This window comes from Myodes glareolus, chromosome 6 (genome assembly GCF_982192425.1).
Source record: "Myodes glareolus chromosome 6, mMyoGla1.1, whole genome shotgun sequence".
Lineage (NCBI taxonomy): Eukaryota > Metazoa > Chordata > Mammalia > Rodentia > Cricetidae > Myodes > Myodes glareolus.
In genome coordinates, this window is record NC_142031.1 from 50,367,636 (window position 1) to 50,385,046 (window position 17,411).

At 39.3% G+C, this 17,411-nt stretch overlaps 1 protein-coding gene across 3 annotated transcripts in view; it reads right to left on the minus strand.

Moving 5' to 3' along the window:
* Positions 1-528: 528 nt before the first annotated feature.
* The window catches only part of Sh3yl1 (SH3 and SYLF domain containing 1), a 38,250-nt gene continuing 21,367 nt past the window's right edge, over positions 529-17,411 (minus strand). For all 3 annotated transcript variants that reach the window (XM_048439851.2, XM_048439854.3, XM_048439853.1), the window contains exons 5-10: positions 16,940-17,052; positions 15,766-15,894; positions 13,964-14,126; positions 13,233-13,308; positions 1,757-1,813; positions 529-879 (exon numbers count right to left, since the gene is read on the minus strand). In XM_048439851.2, coding sequence (XP_048295808.1) covers positions 689-879; positions 1,757-1,813; positions 13,233-13,308; positions 13,964-14,126; positions 15,766-15,894; positions 16,940-17,052 — 729 coding nt within the window. In that variant the 3' untranslated portion in view covers positions 529-688. The remainder of the gene's footprint in view (positions 880-1,756; positions 1,814-13,232; positions 13,309-13,963; positions 14,127-15,765; positions 15,895-16,939; positions 17,053-17,411) is intronic.

Here is a 17,411-nt window from a genome sequence, read left to right on the forward strand (position 1 = left end):
TTTCTTTATAGTTAGTTCCAAGATGGAAAAACAGAGGACTGAGGGATGGTTATTATTTCTAAGCATGAAGATTTGCTTGGAGAAAAAGAAGTTCTAGTTTCTAAGATATTTCGTGGGGCACAGAAAGCCAAGTTTCTATGGTTTGTCTTGGGAGACAATGGATAGCAAAACATTGGCAAGGTGGTAGACAGATACAGACTTTCTTCCTGAGGCTCTGAGGCCTCTCTACTCCATGGGAGCCTCCTATGCTTTAACTGCACAAGCTTGTTTAATTACTAAAACCTTGTTAAGTGAAAAGAACAAACCTCTACTCTACCTAGATGCCCAGAGGTTGACCCATATTCATATAAAGGTGAGCAGTGCTCCCAAGCCATGCTTGGTTTGCACTAAAACCATGGTAGTGAGGAGTTATATTACTCAAGGGTAAGTGGGCTGTGATGAGTATGAAAGATATGACCATAAAAATCTTTGATGACAACTGTAGAATGGTTTATGTGATTAAATTAATACAAAGAGTTTAGCGACAAGTTAATTTAACCATTTATTTATATGTAGAGAAAAACCTTCTATAACTGGAGAAAACATTGGCAGAGCAAAGAAGTGTTTCAACAGATTAATGCAAATAAATGAATCCTGTCCGTGTAGAAATATTTCTGAGCAATTATCAAATAACAAAATTGCATGAACTTTAATTCATAGTTACATAGTTGGCTGGAAAAATTCCAGTTTGGCCTCGAAGTTTTCCTTCCCACCAGTCAAAATGTGAGTCAGTCTTTGATATAACTGTGATTCTGTCTCCAGCTTGAAAATTCAAATCCCCTGGCTGTTGCCCCTCGAAAGAGTAGAGTGCTGTCACCTCTATTGGCTGATTCAAATTGCCTAGAACAAGAAAATGATGTTGGGCTGTAAATATGTTAGGAAAGCAGCTGAAGTATAGGTTGCAAAAATAGAAACTGAGCAGTCAGGGTTTAATTTTGGGTTTTCTAACGGGTGTCAGAACCCACACTGCAGAATCTCCGTGAGATTCACCTAACAAACTTAGAATCTTCTGCTTTCAAAGATGGAAAACAGAGATAGATCCCAAGAATTAACACAATAGGAAAAGAACTGACTACTGTAAACTGTCTGCTGGCTTCCACGAGTGCTTTGTTTGTGTGCACCAACTTAGAACAGAACCACGGTCACGGGATCACAGCAGGAAGCATGAGCCAGGAAAAGCTAAAAGACCCAGATTCACCAAAATAGACACTGAAAATAATTTCATGTATATGATAATATTTAACATTTTGATTATCTGCTTTTTTGACAATATTACTTATCCTCACACAAGATGGCCAATTTCTCAATAGTTTATAAATTCAGTAACACATTATATGATGGCCTTAGTGGCAAAAGGTTAGGACACTAAATTAATGACTGTTTAATCTTTGACCTCAATGTATGCTCATTTTCACTTTTTCTTTAAGTGCATAATCCTTTCAAGAAAAAATTCCAAGGAGTATTTAAGAAAAACAAGTTGAGAAATATTTTTACTAGAAAACCATGGGTTGCAAATGGCAATGCTGGCTCCCACAGTCTCCACTGGTCTCTCAAGGCCTTCCAGAGAACAAAGGCATGTGATTTGTCACTAAAGAATATCTACAATTTAGAGTCTTGAACACTTTCCTAGAAATTTCCATAACCCATCAAATTAACTGGAAATTTTGTGATTGTAGGGTGGCTACAAATCATTTTGAAGCAATACAGTTTCACTTACCAGTTTTCTCACGATAGCTAGAAAGCTCAGGATATAGTTTATATTCATTTCCATTGCCTGTTAAAATAAAAATAAATAGGGGAAGATTTAAAAGCTTATTACAGTATATAAAACACACAAAGCCATCAAATCCTGACCTTGTTAAAGGTTTAAACAATTGGGCCAGACTGTAAGCTGAGGGATGCCTAAACACCCCTACAAAGGCAAAGTAGCTGAAGGGCCTGGTATTGCCCCATACACATCTCTTCCAGAAGCAACCATAAAATACTTTAACAAGAAATGTTGCAGCCCCACAGAGGATCTCCAAACATTCTTTCTTGTTTAACCCTTAAGATAGTTTCGGACATCACTTAGATGAGCCACTCTACAGCTTCTGCTAGATATCTGAAGAGCAGGATGGATTTAAACAGTCATATGCTTACAACACATTATAATACCAATTATTTAAATTAAATAATCATATTTCTCCTTTTGAATTACAGACTATAAACCACAGTGATCTGAATCTCACTATGGTGGATTAAAGAAAATCAATCAGACCGTTGTCTGTTGCGGGGTTGGTAAAGATCTTCTCCCAATCAGTAGGTTGCCTTTTTGTGTTAATGACAGTGTCCTTTGCTTTACAGAAGCTTCTCAGTTTTAGGAGGTCCCACTTATTCATTGTTGCTCTTATTGTCAGTGCTACAAAGGTTCTACGTAGGAAGTGGTTGTAACATGAGGGGCCGGCTTGTTGGGGTTTCTGTCCTGCCCGGTACCCTACAGCCGGCAAACCCCAAAGAAAATCACACACAGGGCTCCATAAGGTTATAAACTGATTGGCTGATTAGGTCAGGCTTCTTGTTAACTCTTATAACTTATATTAACCCATTATTCTTATCTATGTTAGCCAAAATGGCTCCGTACCTTTCTCAGCTGGGCAAGTTACATGCTGCCTCTTCGGTGGTCTGCGCAGGAATGCTGAGGGAGCTCTGCTTCCAGAATACTCCCAGTCTCTTTGCTCCACCCCTACTTCCTGTCTGGCTTTCCCGCCTATACTGCCTGCCTGGCCAATCAGCGTTTTATTAAAATGATTGAAAGAATACAGACAAATCTCCCACACCAAGTGGTCTCCTGTGCCCATGTGTTGTAGACTACTTCCCACTTTCTCTTCTGTCAGGTTCAGTGTGGTTGGATTAATATTGAGGTTTTTAATCTATTTGGACTTGAGTTTTGTGCATGGTGATAGATATGGATTTATTTTCATTCTGGATGGTTGACATCCAGTTATGCCAGCACCATTTGTTAAAGATGCTTTCTTTCTTCCATTGTATAGTTTTTAGCCCCTTTGTCGAAAATCAGGTATTCATAGGTTTGTGGATTAATATCTGGGTCTTCGATTCAATTCCATTGGTCAACATCTCTGTTTTTTGTGCCAATACCAAGCTGTTTTCATTACTATAGCTCTGTAATAGAGTTTGAAGTCAGGAATGGTAATGCTTCCGTAAGTACTTTTATTGTATAGGATTGTTTTGGCTATCCTGGGTTTTTTGTTTTTCCATATAAAGTTGATTATTGTTCTCTCAAGGTCTGTGAAGAATTTTGTTGGGATTTTGATGGGGATTGCATTGAATCTATAGATTGCTTTTGGTAGAATTTCCATTTTTACTATGTTGATCCTCCCAATCCAAGAGCATGGGAGATCCCTCCATTTTCTGGTATCCTCTTCAATTTCTTTCTTCGAAGATTTAAAGTTCTTGTCAAATAGTTCTTTCATGTCCTTGGTTAGAGTTACCCCAAGATACTTTATGCTATTTGTGGCTATTGTGAAAAGTGATGTTTCTCTGATTTTCCATCTCCAAATTATATAAAGAACTCAAGAAACTAGACTTTAAAATGCTAACTAACCCAATTAAAAAATGGGGCACTGAACTGAACAGAGAATTCTCAACAGAAGAAGCTCAAATGGCCAAAAGACACTTAAGGTCATGCTCAACCTCCTTAGTGATCAGGGAAATGCAAATCAAAACAACTTTGAGATACCGTCTTACACCTGTCAGAGTGGCTAAAATCAAAAACACCAATGATAGCCTTTGCTGAAGAGGATGTGGAGTAAGGGGAATTCTCTTCCATTGCTGGTGGGAATGCAAACTTGTGCAACAACTTTGGAAATCAGTGTAGCGGTTTCTCAGGAAATTCGGGATCAACCTACGCCAGAATCCAGCAATACTACTCTTAGGAATATACTCAAGAGATGCCCTATCATACTACAAAAGCATTTGTTCAACTATGTTCATAGCAGCATTATTTGTAATAGCCAGAACCTGGAAACAACCTAGATGCCCCTCAATGGAAAAATGAATAAAGAAAGTGTGGAATATATACACATTAGAGTTTTACTCAGCAGTAAAAAACAATGACATCTTGAATTTTGCATGCAAATGGATGGAAATAGAAAACACTATTCTGAGTGAGGTAACCCAGACCCAAAAAGATGAGTATGGTATGTACTCACTCATAGGTGGATTCTAGCCATAATTAAAGGACATTGAGCCTATAATTCATGATCCTAGAGAAGCTAAGTAAGAAGGTGAACCCAAAGAAAAACATATGGTTATCCTCCTGGATATTGGAAGTAGACAAGATTGCCAGGCAAAAATTGGGAGATTGGGGGTGGGCGTGGGGTGGGGGTAAGAGGAGATGGGGAGAGAGAAGTAAGAAGGGGAGGATGAGGAGAGCTTGGGGGAATGTGATGGTTGGGATGGAGGAAGGGCGGATATGGGAGCAGGGAAGTAGACATCATAATTAAGGGAGCCATTTTAGGGTTGGCAAGAGACTTGACTCTAGAGGGGTTCCCAGGTGTCCAAGAAGATGTCCCTAGTTTGTTCCTTGGGCAGCTGAGGAGAGGGCGCCTGAACTGGCCCTATCCTATAGCCACACTGATGAATATCTTGCATATCACCATAGAACCTTCATCTGGCGATGCATGGAGATAGAGACAGGATATACAGGAGATAGAAGACAGTGCTTCACATTGGAGCACTGGACTTAGCTCCCCAGGTCCAAAGGAGGAGAACATGAGCAAGGAAGTCAGGACCGCGAGGGGTGTGCCCACCCACTGAGATGGCAGGGCTGATCTAATGGGAGCTCACCAAGGCCAGCTGGACTGGGACTAATGGAGCATGTGGTCAAACTGGACTCTCTGAATGTGGCTGACAATGAGGGCTGACTGTGAAGCCAAGGACAATGGCACTGGGTTTTGATTCTACTGCATGTACTGGCTTTGTGAGAGCCTAGTCTGTTTGGATGCTCACCTTCCTAGAGCTGGATGGAGAGGGGAGGACCTTGGACTTCCCACAGGGCAGGGAACACTGATTGCTCTTTGGACTGGAGAGGGAGGGGGAGGGGGAAGGAGGAGAGGGAGGGAAATGGGAGGAGGTGGAAAGTTTTAATTTAAAAAAAAATTAAAAAAAATAAAAAAGAAAGAAAGAAAATCAATCAGCCTTTCCTAGTAGAGGGACTGTACAGCACCCACTTTCAACCTTTAAACAATATTTCCATGCTCTCAGCTGGGCTGGTTCTGAGGAATTCCTCCATGAACTAGAGGCCTGGAATCTGTGTCTCATAAACCACTTCTCTTCATAGACTCCTGCAGCCTCATGCACTCTGAGGACACAGGCACACCGTGGAGTTCATAGAAAAGGAAGGTGATATTGGTATCCCAGGAGAACCTACTTGAAGAAACTGACTAGAAGTAACTTTGGGCAGATTATCATATATTAGGTAAACATATATCAACTAAGGTTTCCTCAACTCTGAAATAGAAATGGAAACCATGATTCTACTGTATCAGGAAAGAAATCTAAATGAGAAGACAAACTAAAAATTTTACTGAATGACATGAAATAACATCTCTACAAATAGAAAGCATAGACGGGGCCAGAAAAAAAAAATGTCCCACAGTGTATTCTAGCTAAACACTAAGTATGCAGAACAAAAAAGGTACTGAAAGCTGCAAGAGACAAACCATATGTCACATATACAGGAAACCCTGCTAGAATAACAGTTGATTTTTCAAACTTTAAGATTTTAAAAGCCAGAACCTGGCTAAAAAACTGTGAATCCCAACCTAGACTACTATATCCTGCAAAACTATCTACCACACTTCAAAAGAGAAAGAAAATCATTCCATGATATAAACAGACTAAAAGAATTAAAGTCCACCAAACCATCTCGACAGAGAATATAAAAATGGGAAGCAATATCTTGGACTGAAGAGAAGAATAAATATAGCCAGGACACTAGAGAAAGAAAAAAAAATGAAGCTAAAATCCTGAGATACAAAACAGGGCTAAGTACAAAACAGGGAAAAGCAGAAACAATAACATGAAAGCAACAAACACACACTTTTCAACAGTAACTTTACACACTAATGGCCTCAACTTCCCAACCAAAGATACAAATTAGTGAATAGATTAAGAGAGAAAACCCATTGGTCTGTGTATAATAAACTTATCTTACCTTCAAAGATAGATACTGCCTTAAAGAGAAAAGATTGAAGACACAATGCCAAGCAAATGGGGTCAGAAAGCAAGAAGGGAGTCACTATCTTAATCTCTGACAGAATAGACTCTAAATAAATTAATTAGAAGAGAAAAAGGATACTTCATTTTAATCTGGACATAATTAACTCAGAAGACATTGCCATCTTAAAATAAAGAAGTAAATACACACACACACACACACACACACACACACTGAAATTCTGGCATATCCAGTTTTATAAGGAGTAAATGGTGTAATTAAAAACACAGATTAACTCCAACTCATTAATAGTAGGTGATAGCAATACCAAATTTTCTCAAAAAACCAAACAAAACCAAACAGGCCATCTGGACAAACAATAAGCAGAGAATCATCAGAGCTAATATCACCAAATATCAAATGAACTTAACAGAGATGTACAGGATATTCAATCTAAACACCAAAGAATATACTTTCTGTTTAGCCATGCATGAAGGCTTCTTTAAAGTAGAAGTTACTGGGACATAAAACAAATCCTAAATTAAAAAAAAATTAAAATAACATCCTGTATCCTACGTGACCACTAGACAATAAACCTTAAAAAATAACAGCAAAGAAACATTCAATAAATACACAAACTCATGCAAATTAAACTGTACATTACTTAATGATAAATGCAGTCAAAGACAAAAATAAGAAAGAAAATTTAAAAATCCTGGAACTAAATAAAAATGAAAACACAACACCAAAAATGCCTCCAGAACACATTAAAAGCAGTTCCAAGCCTATGAACTTCAACACTGATCAGTGTGGTAAGATAAATGTCTTGGTGGTAACAACGGCTGTCTAGTTGGACTTGAGATCTACTCAATAAGAAGGAATTAATAGCTGCCATTGTAAACCTAGTGGCTTGTGAGGATATAGACCTCTGGGGAGAACCTACTACTGTCACTTTATTAAATGAGTATAATCCCTAACTGCATTCTAAATACTTATCCTTATGCCCACAGACATGTGTAGTTCTCAACTTTCATCACAGAAGCTTCTTTTCACTGTAGAAGACCACAATAGAAATCCATAATTTGTCCAAATGCAGAGAAAACGGAACTGTGGTATGCTTAGCACTTAATGACATATTTACAATACATCTCCTACCCCTAAGAGGTGGAAAGATTGTAAGAGCCAGGACACCAAGATATCTGCTGCAAGATGGCCTTCTAGATATGATAGGGAAGCCATACCCACAAAATCTCAAAAATATGGCTGTTTAAAAAAAATAGCAAAAAAATGATAACACCAGTAGAAATGCCAATGTAGATGGGGAAAATGACACAGGGCTCCACCTCCATCAAAAGAGTTATAGACAATTAGTGGGTGCAAAAGGAGAATTAGTCTTCCACGGACATAAGCAGCCTAAGTCAAACTCAGCAGGTTGCATTTCCATATTCATTTGCATATATAAAAATAATGATAAAAGAATAAGGACTCATAAACTTGAACAGAGTGGGGGCAAGGAGGAAATGAAGAGGGGGTAATTATGTGATTATATCTTAATTAAAAATTTAAGACAATAAACAATAAAAAAAGCAGCCCTAAGAGGAAAATTTATAGCTCTACACACCTACATTAAAGTATCAGAAAAAATACAAATAGATGATCTAATGATACAACTCAAGAATTTGGAGAAGAATAAACCAAACCCAAACACAATAGATAACAAGAAATTGCTATGAAATAATCCTCTTTTAACACTGTAAAGATTTGTCACTCAAATTTGGCTTAATTAAATGCAGATTGGCCAGTAGCAAAGCAGAAAGTATAGATGGAGCAACGAAGCTAAAGATGATGGGAAGGAGAAGGGTAGAATCAGAAGAGTGGCCAGTCATACACAGAAGGAGCAGGAGATGAACATGCCATGCCAATAATGGTACCGCCACATGGCAGAGCATAAATAAGGAATATGGGCTAACTGAAAATATAAGAGCTAGTTAGTAATAAGCCTGAGCTATCTGATGAGCATTTATAAATAATATTAAGCCTTTGTGTCAATTATTTGGGAGTGTGTGGTCAGGACAGAAAGCCTCTGTTTATATATTAAGCCCAATGTGGGACAAGAATTTTCACAAAGAACCTGAGAAAGCTTTAAAAAATAAAAAGGATTTTAGACACACAGAATGGAATCAAGCAAAGCTTGTTAGCAGCAGAATTTTCTTGGATGAGCTCTGTTTGCTGGTAGCAAGCAGAGGCATGGCTCCTTTAAGAGACACCTTCTTGACTCAGTGTTGGTAGCACTCATGGTACCATGAGTCCATGGTAGCAAAAATCATGAGGGTCTTTTAAGAGGGCATGTTACAAACTTGAATGAAGTTTATGAGCAGTGGATGGCATGCTACTCTCCAGTGGCATGGACTCAGAAACTCACCAGAGTTGAGATGGCTCCCACTGATACTGCTGCCACGAAGCTAAGCTTTCACAAAACAAAGAATGGGGCTTAGCAGTTTAAAGACTCATGTGGTCATAAAGAGAGATTCACAAAAAAACAAAAAACAAAAAGCCTCTAAATGGGCTTCACTGTGTTTAAAAATATACATAGACTTGGGAGAGAAAAGAAAAAGAATAGAGAATGTTCTTAAATAAGAAATAGAGTAAAAAATATGAGCCATAAAAAGACGAGAAATACACAAAGAGTCTGGATTATGTATATTATTGTGTTGTCTTTAAAATTTTCGCCTGCTGAGAGACCTTACTATATTAAACCAATCTATATATTTTAAAAATATCTTGATGTCAAAATTTAAGTCAAAAGATATGTTACTTTGGGAAAGAGGTTCTGCTTTAATTTTCACAGGAAATGAGAGGATCTAGATTCAAAAAAATAGTAGATCAAGAGGGTACATACCTGAACCTAAACAAGGTTATATGGCAAACCCATAGCCAACATCATCCAAATGAAGAAAACCTTGAAGCAACCTCATTAAAATTAGGAATGAGACAGGTCTGTCCACTATCCCCACTTCTTTTCAATATAGCAATCGGAACCTAGCTAGAGCAATAAGACAAGAGAAGGAAAGCAAAGTGATTTAAATAGAAAAAAATAAGTCAAATTATTCCTATTTATAGGTGATTTGATATTTTACATTAAGAGAGCACCAAAATTCCAGCAGAAAACTTCTAGAAAAAACACTTTCCACAAACTGTCAAATACAAAATCAACTAACAAAATCAGTTTCCTTTTTAGATGCCAGTAACAAACATCCTGAGAAGATCATTTAAACAATCCTATTAACAATAGCCCTAACACACACACACACACACACACACACACACACACACACACACACACACACACACACACCAAAAAAGAAGGAAGAAAAGAAAAAAGATTATTGAAAGATGACTCAGTGGTTAGAAAACTGCCTGCTATCTGGAGAACTTGAATTTGGTTCCCAGTCTGCACATGACAGCTCACAACTGCCTATTAACGCCCATCCCAGGGATCTAACACCCTCTTCTGGCCTCTATGTGTACTGCACACATGTGATACACACATAAACATGCAGACAAGACACCAATACAAAAAAGATAAGATGAAAATAATTAAAATATCTAGGAATAAACTTAATCAAGAAGGTAAAAGACCTCCTACAATGAAAACTTTAAATCTCAATAAAGAAATAGATGAACACATTAGGAGCTGGAAAAACCATTGCACTCACACACTGGCAGGATTAATACTGATAAAATAATGACCATCCTACTAGCAGCAATTTAGAGATTCAATGCAATCAAAATACATTCTTCATAGAAATAGAAAAAAAGTCCTAAAGTTCATATGGAGCCACAAAAGACCCTGGATAGCCAAAGTAATCTTGACAAAAAAGAACAGAGGTATAACCATACTGGATTTCAAGCTATATTATAGAGATAAAGTAATAAAAACAGTATGGTATCAGGGCAAAAAACAACATGCAAGTCAACGGACTAAGTAGAATTTGTGCATACATAGTTATGATTATCTAGCATTTGACAAACATGCCAAAAAATACACACTGGAAAAATGACAGCTTCTCCTATAAACACTGGATGCCTACATGCAGAAAAAAATGCAATTTGACTAGTGTCTATGATACTGCATCAAAATCAACTTTAAACGCATCAGAGACTTCAATGTGAACCTTGAAACGCTAAAACTGACAGAAGAAAACGCAGGCAGAACCTACAAGATAAATGTGTAAAAAGGGTTTCTTGACTACATTTATCCAGAAACTAAGGTCATCGATGGACAAATAGGACCTCATGAAACAGAAGCAGATCTGTACGGCAAAGGAAACAATCATGAGAAAGCCTAAAGAGTGGAGAGACTGGACGGTTAATACCCAGAATACATAAAGAACACACACATACAAAAAAAAAAAAAACCAGAGAATAAAGGTAACAAACCACCCAATTAAAAAGTGGGCCAAGGATCAGAACAAAAAGTCGTCAAAAGAAGAAAAATAATGGCCAAATGGTCAAGAAATATCTTGAAGTGTTTAACACTCTTTTTTTTGTTGTTGTTGTTTTTTGTTTTGAGATGGGGTTTCTGTGTAATTTTGGAGCCTGTCCTGGAACTTGGTCTGTAGACCAGGCTGGCCTTGAACTCACAGAGATCCATCTGCTTTTGCCTTCCAGGTGCTGAGATTAAAGGTGTGTGCCACCACTGCCTGACTCAATATTCTTAATAATTAGAAAATGCAAATAAAACTATTTTCATATTTCATCTTACTCTTGACAGAATGGCCAAGATCAAGAAATTTAAATAACTGAAACCAAAGGTTAGAGAAGGCGTGGAAAGGGAGAACCCTTGTTCACTGGTGGCAGAATTACAAACTGATATAGCCACTATGGAAATCAGTGTGGAGATGTCTCAGAAGCTAAAAGCAGAGCTACCAGGACCCAGCGACATTACTCTTTGGCATATGTCCAGAAAAGAAGTGAAACTACGAAATTTGCAAGGAAATAGATGAAATAAGAAAATATGGCACTGAATGAGGCAACCCACACTCAGAAAGACGATCACCACATGGTTTCCCTTACTTGTGACTTTTAGGATGTCAGCACGTAACCTGGAGAGACCCGTCCTTAGACCATGAAAGTAAAAGGGGACGGCGGGACACAGGGGAAAGAGCGCTGCAGAGGGAGACAGCAGGACAAGGGCACTGTGAGGGGGGCATGGAAAAATGGGCTTGGGGAAAGAAGGCAACGCAGAGAGGAGAGGAGGAAGGTTACTTAACACTAAGGATGCTTGAAAAAGCCATAGGGAAACATATACTCTCATGTTTACATACAAACACACACATGAAATGTACATATTTGTAGTTTAAATAAAGTTATGTCACTTGGGGTGAAAATGATCCCTCCAAGAGCCATCTATAGACTTGCTAATAACACCCCAATGCTAGGTATGGGAATCATTTCTTCCATTTGTTGGTTAGGGGAGCCCAAGAGTCTCCAATAACATTACATTACAGGCTATTTTGCATTTGCTGTCTCCCAGAACTTCAAGGTAAGATCCTACTGCTGAAAACACCACTTTGGACACAGGGCTCGGTGGAACTGAGCTGGAATCAACCTGGCAACTTCTTCCCTGAGGAATACCTGAGGAATATTGGAAACTTCTAGGCAAGCTGTCAAGGGAGAAAAGCAGTAAGTCCTACCTGTCTGTAAAGTCTATGGACTCAAACAAGGGCCACCCTGGTAAGCTATTCCCTGCGGTGCAGCGGCAGAGCTGTACAGCAGGTGGCAATGGACAGCCATCAAACTGGATTCAAGCCTTGCTAAGTAGCAGGGAATTCATGCCTGGCACTGGAAATTGAGCCAACGACCCATAACTAATGATGTCATAGACCTTACAGAAGACCCTACTACTGCCATTTTCCTAAACCCGTCTAAACACTTCTCTTTATGTCCATAGATAAGTATAGCTCTTGTTAGTCATCAAGGCTTCTTTGTACAGCAGATGGAGACCATTACAGAGATAGTCACTACTGGTCAAAATGCAGACAACAACTGACTGTTGGGTACTCGGTCTTAGTCGATGTATCTACTATGCCACCCCTGCCAACAAGGTGCAGAGAACATCATGGAAGAAAGGAGGGAGTGATTCTAGAGACAGACAACGGAAATAATAGAAGGGATGTAAACACTGCACATAGACACAGCACATATATATGCATGTGCATGTCTGTATATATACAAATGAAAAAATAAAAAGGAAGAGGTTATAAATTTGAAAAGGAGTTGGGAAAACACAGGAGGAATGAGAGAGATGAGAAGGGGTAGAGATGACGTAAAGACAGTGCTCGTATATGAAAGCCTTAAAAGATTTTTTAAATTAAAATGGATATGACAAGAAGAAACCTGGGCGCTTATAAAATCTAATTTCACCTAGCTTAAAAACACTTCATGGAGACCCTGTACTCCTAGGAATATACAGCAAAATAAATTGGACATTTAAAGATTCTTTTATCTTTATTTTATCTATATGAATGGCTGGTCTGTGTGTATGTGAACCACACATGGGCATTGTCTGCAGACACCTGAAGAGGGTGCCCCATCCCACAGAACTAGAGCTACAGATGGTTCTGAACCGCCACGTGGGTCCCAGGACTGGAGATGAGGGTCCTTTACAAGAGCACCAAGTGCTATTAACTGCTAAGTTAGTTCTCAACTGTATATAATTTAAAAGTTTGAATATAAATTTCATTGTAGATTTAAGACAATATCCTATGAATGAGAGAAGTCATCACAAATTGCAACAGCAGAAACTCATATATGAAGCTCTATGTGACGGCTTAGAAAAAGCTGAACATTGATTTTTCTCTTAAATGCTCACAGTTCTTCTATTTGACATTGAAATATAACAATAGTACCTGTTTTCTTAATATTTAAAGATTGCTTAACTACTGTTATATTTAAGCTGCAGTAAAGTGCTTACTCTGGGAGCCATTTGACTGGACGGGAGCTAGGGATCGCTGTGGTCTCGATGATGGTTTTGGAGGTAATTCTTTAGCCTGGAAGACACAAGAATAAATACACAAAGTTTTAAAAATCTGCTTTTACTTACGAGGACGGATGATTTTGCTTCTAGCCTGTTTACTGAGCAGGTTTCATTCTCTCCGTTTATTATCCAGGTTCCCAGAAACTCATGTGTATGGACAGGACTGAACGTGAGACTCTGCTGTGGGTTCATCCAGTTTGTACTTGCACTTGAGACCTCTCCCCTCTGACAATCGTGCGTGGTCTAATACACGACTGCACTTAAGGCCCCTCCTCTTTGGACATCTATGTGTGCTCTGCAGGGGCTGGAAGTCCAGTGATGTGGTCACGGGAACAGTCAGCAGAGAAAGGCGGTGATAACTTCAACTCTATACTTTAATTTCACTCGGCACAACAGGGCTCAAGTGGAGACCGAGGGAAGAGAGGTTCAGCTGCTATTGGTTCTCTAACGTTACCAGACTTCATCTTAAGAGACATATGATTATAGAAGACAAACTATTCTTAAAATATGTACAATGTCAAAACTTTAGGGCATTTTCAAGGACTTTACATAAAGAAATCATAAAGGAAGCTCAGTATATCAATGGGAGCTTGATAGCAGAGATCGTGGGTCCTAAGACTGAAGCGCCTTAAGCCCACGGAGACAAACAGGAAGCCTTTCGACAGCACCTTCTTCTGCTCCCGTGCTGCCTTCCTCAGATTGATACGTTGCCCTTCATTTTCGTACTTCTCAGTAAAGGAATTGAGAATTTCATAAAGATCTTCGGCTTGAGCAGGCTGTGGCACATCTCCAAACAAAATGTCATAAGCTCGAATGTCCTGACAGTAAAATCTAGTAAACACAAAATTAAGAACATGTCTGTAACATATACAGATGTGCACTGGAGGTAAACATAGGACATTCACATATATGGGTAATTACTCTTATGAAATCCATCAGATAACACAAGACTTACCCCGTGTCTAATCCTTAGATACACACCAAGTTCACTTTCTAAATCAACGAACATAAATATTGATATGTACTTTTCTTCATAAAAAGCATGTCAACAAACACACACACATTTATAAGGAAACACATAAACATATAAAGTACACATATTTTCATAAGATTTATCTTTATGCTTTGCTACAAAATAATTACTATACATGGCTTTATGATTTCATTAAAATCCTTGCTTTTATCAAAATCAAACATCTGTCTTGCGAGTTTTAAAGACTTGCAGTTCTTTAAGGGATTATGTGTTGTAGTTTACCTAGGACTTAGCTGAGCTCTAGGGAGAAGACTGCCAAACACCTATGATTACGAGTTTCTAAAAGCATTCTCAAGTTCATGAAAGTGGATGGACACATCACTCTTGCATCTATAAGGTAAAGACTTTTGTGAGCCTTCATTTCCCTCATTCAGACTAGCTCTGGTTTATATGTAGGATAGCAGCATGATATTATACTCTTGAAAAAACTGGTGTGAAAATTCACTCCTACTGGTAGGGCCCTGTGGGTCACCAAGCCCTTGGGCTTGTGATTCTGGTATTGCTGGTGTGATTTCTCAGACCCACTGGAGGAAAAACTATTCAGACGCGAGATTAATGAAGCTCCGAGACAGCAACAAATAGTTTAAAAATCAAACTGGGTTTTGAATCAAAATTGGTCTTTGTTATGGAAGAAGACAAACCCACAGTCTGGTGATAGGAACTCCTTCGCAGCGAGGCACTCCTAACCGACCCACAGTCTGGTGATAGGAACTCCTTCACAGCGAGGCACTCCTAACCGACCCACAGACCATCTGCTGTGCTCACTATGAGGCATGCTAATGTCATACTGTTACCTATTTCAATGTTCCCGGCCATCCATTTATGGCTGTGCTTATTAGAATGCCAAGGCCCCCCTCCTTTGCAAAAAACCAAACAAACAAACAAAAAACCCAAAAACCACATATCTACAATTGATACATGTCATGACTGCAATCTTATTTGGCAAAAGAACACTAAGGAGGAAGAGCGGGTAGTTGAAATTATTGGTAATAAAAATGTACCATGTTTTGCTTGTTTTTTCACTCTGTTTTATTTTCACAAGCATATACTACTTTTTGGCCTGCTTTATTATATTTTATGTATTTGCCTGTGTATCTATGTGTACCACATGACCACCTGGTGCCCTCAAAGGTAAGAAGAAGGGATTTATTTCTTGGAACTGGAATTATGGTTGGTGATTATGAACCACCATGTGGGTGCTGGAAACCAAACCTAGGTCCTCGGTAAGAGCAACAAGTGCTTTAACTGCTGTGCCACCTCCCCAGTCCCAAGACATACGAATTTCATGTTAAAAGTTTTAAATATAGACCTTGCTGCATTTAAGTGATTATATAAGTGTACTCATAAACTCCTAAACCATGACAAATTTTGAAGTCTTATCTTCTCATCACACACTTTAAAAAAAAAAAAAGTCGAAGTCACTCTGCATGAACTTACTTCCGATTGGTCTCTTTCCTTTCAATCAAACAACTTCCTTCTAGGGAGATGCCAGCAAAGAGGCCCCGGGATTTGCAGTAAGTGAAGACAGCTGCAGAGCTCCTCAGGGACACATTTCCTTCCAGGTTCCTACAAAAGAGGGCAGACCAGGATGACTGTTCATCACTCGGCCACAGGGTCTGTGTTCTCAGGCCATGGACCAGGATGACTGCTCATCGCTCGGCCACAAGGTCTGTGTTCTCAGGCCATGGACCAGGGTGACTGCTCATCACACTCGGCCACAGGGTCTATGTTCTTAGGCCATGGACCAGGATGACTGTTCATTACTCGGTCACAAGGTCTGTGTTCTCAGGCCATGGACGAGGATGACTGCTCATCACACTCGGCCACAGGGTCTGTGTTCTTAGGCCATGGACCAGGATGACTGTTCATCACTCAGCCACAGGGTCTGTGTTCTTAGGCCATGGTTTTCTTTGTCTACAGCTTTCAGGTGGCTTGAAGAGAGGCAGTTGTGGAAGAACGTATCACACGGAACGGCTGTACAAGGGCTGATGGCCTGGTGGGATTGCACTGGAGAGAGGCATTTGGGAGCTAGCCCTCTCAACCAGAGAAATGCATCCCAAGAGTGCTGAGAGTAATGATTCTTCTTCCGTAGAACATTGTCAGATGGTTTACTGTGTAACTTCCATAGACTTCTAAATCCCTAGCCTGATTACTAACCCAAGAACAGTGTTCCATTAACAGAGAAGGAAAACAATGTTACCGTGTTATAAACACTGCTCAATAGGAATTCAACCGTTTCACATCCTAATAATTCAGTTTGAGAAAAACCTTTTATTTTTTTATTTCAGAACACTGACGCCCTTTATCAGTTAACAAAATTTGCCTACACTTAGCTTCATCAAAACTACAGTAAGATTTATGTCAATTCAATGGGAAAGCACGGCCCGTACTTGTGAAAAACTTGATTTCTTCTTGTGTGTTCTGGGCTCAGAGTTTATTCCACTCACTGTTTCCTTTCTCTCCTTTATTTTTGTAAATGTCTTGTTTGAGAGACCTTTCATCATCTGGCAATTGTAGAAATCCTGCTTGTTCATTTTTATTCAAATTCCTTCTCAATATGCCCCAAACTGTGTCTTTTTAAGTCTTTAGAGTTTGGGATCTATTTACTCACCTGCCCAGGGGCCCGACTGCCACAGTAAAGTTCCCTCCGAGAGTCAGGTTTCCACCCTTTGCAAAGGCTTCTACTGCTCGGTCGTAATTCAGAATTATCACCAAATCCGACACCTGAAAGGTAGAAACTCTCTCATTTATAAACAGCGGGGCTGCCTGAGGTAGTGGTGTCCACCTTTAATCCTAGCACTTGGGAGGCACAGGCAGGTCTATCTCCGTGTGTCCAAGGCCATTCTGGTCTGTGCATCAAATTCCAGGCTGCCAGCAAGTCTACTATCTCAGCAAGCAAACAGCAGCTCCCCCCACTAATAAAATTTAGCCAGACCTAAATATTGCATAAAGTAGGCGTTGATTTAAACTCAGCTATTCCATTTGTAATGTAAACTTTCAATGTAGATGGAAAACCAGATATGAAGGGATACCATTACTTTGAGCAGATAAGGCCAGAAGCCAGTCTTGTTCAGGTAATGATG